The 3,277-nt window shown below is 38.2% G+C and overlaps 1 protein-coding gene across 1 annotated transcript in view; it reads right to left on the reverse strand.

Annotated features, from left to right (window-relative positions):
- LOC118737644 overlaps nucleotides 1–1,285 on the reverse strand; it is a 24,351-nt gene extending 23,066 nt beyond the window's left edge. The window contains exons 1-3 of the mRNA XM_036468294.1: nucleotides 901–1,285; nucleotides 736–836; nucleotides 7–638 (exon numbers count right to left, since the gene is read on the reverse strand). Coding sequence (XP_036324187.1) covers nucleotides 7–638; nucleotides 736–836; nucleotides 901–952 — 785 coding nt within the window. The 5' untranslated portion in view covers nucleotides 953–1,285. The remainder of the gene's footprint in view (nucleotides 1–6; nucleotides 639–735; nucleotides 837–900) is intronic.
- Nucleotides 1,286–3,277: the final 1,992 nt, after the last annotated feature.

The raw sequence follows: 3,277 nt of genomic DNA on the forward strand, positions 1-3,277 counted from the left end.
TTTTTTCTACGTCGCCTTTTACTTCTCCGCTCCTTCATTTCACAATCGTGGGATAGCATTAAAGTTTGATGTTCAAATTGCAAACCACACAAATGACACAGAACAGGTGGCCCGTAATGCAGAGCCAAATGTTTTAGCATTCGTTCCGTATTTTTTTCTACCTGTCCACACACCATACACTCCCTCTTGCCGTTTAAGTAAAATATGGACTTTTCTCTGGTAAATCTTAAAAACTCTTGTTTTACGTCAGTTTTCTTCTCTATGGATTCTTCATTACTCCGACGCATTCTTACAAATGCCAGGTCGTCGTCTAGATTGCATTGAATACCTATTGCTGTCATTTGTTTCGAAGCCTTCATAGTTTGCTGTGCTCGATCACGACAAGGGTAAGGACTATCGGTTGAAACGAATGCATCAACTAAATCTGGCTTAATCATAGAAGCTGCGTCTTCCAATTTTGGTGGAGGTGACGTTTGCGTAGCAATTGGGAAAGACATATTTCGGTTATTAAGTTCACTTTGTTCATCAGTTATCGGTAACAAAGTTTGTGCTGAATATATTTTGCGTTGCGTTGCTATCTGCTGTGTTATAAAACGAGTTTCAACGACTATCATTTGGGGTAGTTCCATCCAGAAGTTCTGTGAAAATAGAGAAATAAACAATAACATACATTTCAAAGATGGCCGCGGGCGCGAAGCAGTTAAGTAAAGAAAACAATGTAAACGAACATGGTACCTTTGAGGACGTTATGGACTTGTGTACGGCAGGCGTATTAACACCATTTCCAAGTAAACTTCTAGTTTCGGCATCAAGGTGCGCCACTGGTGAATCCATGTCTGCATTGTTTGTAAACTCGATATTAGGAATATATGAGCAGATAAAATAAATTTACCAACTCACCTGAGGATTCCAATGTTACTGTAATGATGGGTTCAGCTGAGCTATTGTTCATAGTGCTGCTTAATTTCCCGTGACTTTCGACAAACAGACAAATAACATAATGTGACCGCTCAGCAAACAGGTGGGTATTTCTTTACTAACAGGCAAAAAACTTATGTTCTTAAGATTTCCTTCCCACGCGCGTATATTTGAAGCTTGCAATAAACATTTGCCAAAGTGTAGGCCTCAATAATGTCAGGGTTGCATATAATTTTCAAATGTTTATCGATCTTCAATCAACCCGATTCTACATTTCGATTACGTTCCCGCTTTCCGCTCCAAAATAATCGGAATTTCCGGACTGATCGAACACAAGATTGCGCCATGAACCAATTAGAACAGATCTGACCGGTTGAGAAGCAACCATTTGTAATAGCAATTGAGAAAAAAGTGTGTGACGTTCGTAATTTCGAAGTTCGCTATTTCTGTTTTGCTTCTTTCTTTATGTGTATTTTGTCGGTGATTTTTAAGTGATTTTTTTTGCAAATGTAATTAAAATGAAGTGCGCGGTGATTGGATGCAAAAACACGTACAAAAAATAATAAATTGGTTAGCACAAACATGTGCACAACATTGCTTGCATTTTTTCCTTATGCTTCGTCTTCATATTCTTTGTTTACTTTTCACAGAAATTAACATGGCGGCGAAATTACAAACGTCAGCCAGAAAATTACTTTTTTCTTTTGCTTCATCTTGTCAGATCTTTTGTAGTTGGATCATAAGACTGCGCATTCACGGCGGCGATGACATTTCAGGACTAAAAGTAAACAAAGCCGTATTGGAAGATAAAAGAAACTGTTAAAGTAGTCAATTACTCACCATGCGTGGTGAAATTTCAGTATTGGAAAAACAGCTGGTCAACGTTAATATTTCTAACAAAGTTGTGCGGCGAAATAACAGAAAAGAGAGTATTTGTGCAAATTTTTGTAGTAAGATTGTGTGCAGTAATTTAATCGAAAAAACTAACAGCCGGTGAGAACAACTCTCAACCCACAATCCCAAAACTCGTTTTCAAAGCGTTTTCGTTTGCGGTCTGAACGTGGTATAAGTTCGCCAGTAACTTATGGTCTGATTATGGCAACTTAACGTAACTTACGGCTCTCTCTTAAGAATTCTGTTAAATGGGTGTTGCTTATAATTGAACAGCCGAAACTTAACGTAACTTAATGTCACGGCGAAATCTGTTTCATTTTGATTCTCTAAGTTCTACGTTCCGTTAAGTTAAGTTAAGTTAAGTTCCCATAATCAGGCTTTTAGGGTTTACACCGGACAATATTGTCAAGACAAATATGTCAAAATGATGTGTTTGTTGTAAACACGACGATTTCATATAACAGCAAACACATCATTTTGACATAATTGTCTTGATAATATTGTCCGTGTAAACCCTATGGGCCGGTTGTTCAATGTCTGGTTATCACTACTTGCCGGTTAAACATCATTATCGACGTTTTCGACATAATGCATATAACATGTGATCGATAAAGCAGTCGTTGCATTTAACCGGAGCTTCTACCTCCGATTTGTGCTAATCAGGCATTGAACAACCGGCCCTAAGAAACACCATCTATGATATAATAATACAAGGTGGTATCGGTTGGCAACTTCCCGCTTTCTTAACGCAGTACGCAGTTCTTAAGAAATTTACCACGCCTTCTACTACGGGTTTCTAAAGTTTTTTGTGAAAGTTTGTGAGGAATGGCAATTTTTACTTGACCGGTTTCTTGAGAGCTGCATACATGGCTTTACTCAACTGAGCTAAGGTAGTGACAAATCGAGCTGTCACAACTGATACCACCTTGTATTATTAGATCATGAACACCACCTTTTATGACTACGCCTTGACGTTTACAATTCACACCTCGTTTATTGAACACACCCCCAGGGTTGCAAAAAATAGTTCAAAACCTGAAAGTTTCTGATGATATGTTAACGTATATTTCAAGCGCATTCTGTTTATTCCGGCTGTTAAAAGGGGTATCCGGAATGTATAAAGAAACGTAGCCTTTGTTACAGCTTGCTGTTACCTTAAATTGTCTAGTTATTTTATTTTAAGCATAAAATTTACATTGGCAACACTCTCAGCCATTATGAACGACGGCGCAATGTTCACGGCGCAGCGTCTACGCTTCAGTCGGCTTCGTTCACCGTCTCGATGCGGTTTGTTTTGTCTGATTGGAAAATTCGGTCTCACGGTGCTTCAAAGTGGAGAATATACTTATATATATAGACAATACAAACAAATGCCAATCAGATTTTGGCCAAGTTTAACTCCACTCAAGTTAGTTTTTCCAGAAAATTTGTTTATTTTGGCCTAGTGCATGTGAAAACACAAAAA

The sequence above is a fragment of the Rhagoletis pomonella genome, unplaced genomic scaffold (genome assembly GCF_013731165.1).
Source record: "Rhagoletis pomonella isolate Grant_MI unplaced genomic scaffold, Rhpom_1.0 Rhpom_scaffold_00004, whole genome shotgun sequence".
NCBI lineage: Eukaryota > Metazoa > Arthropoda > Insecta > Diptera > Tephritidae > Rhagoletis > Rhagoletis pomonella.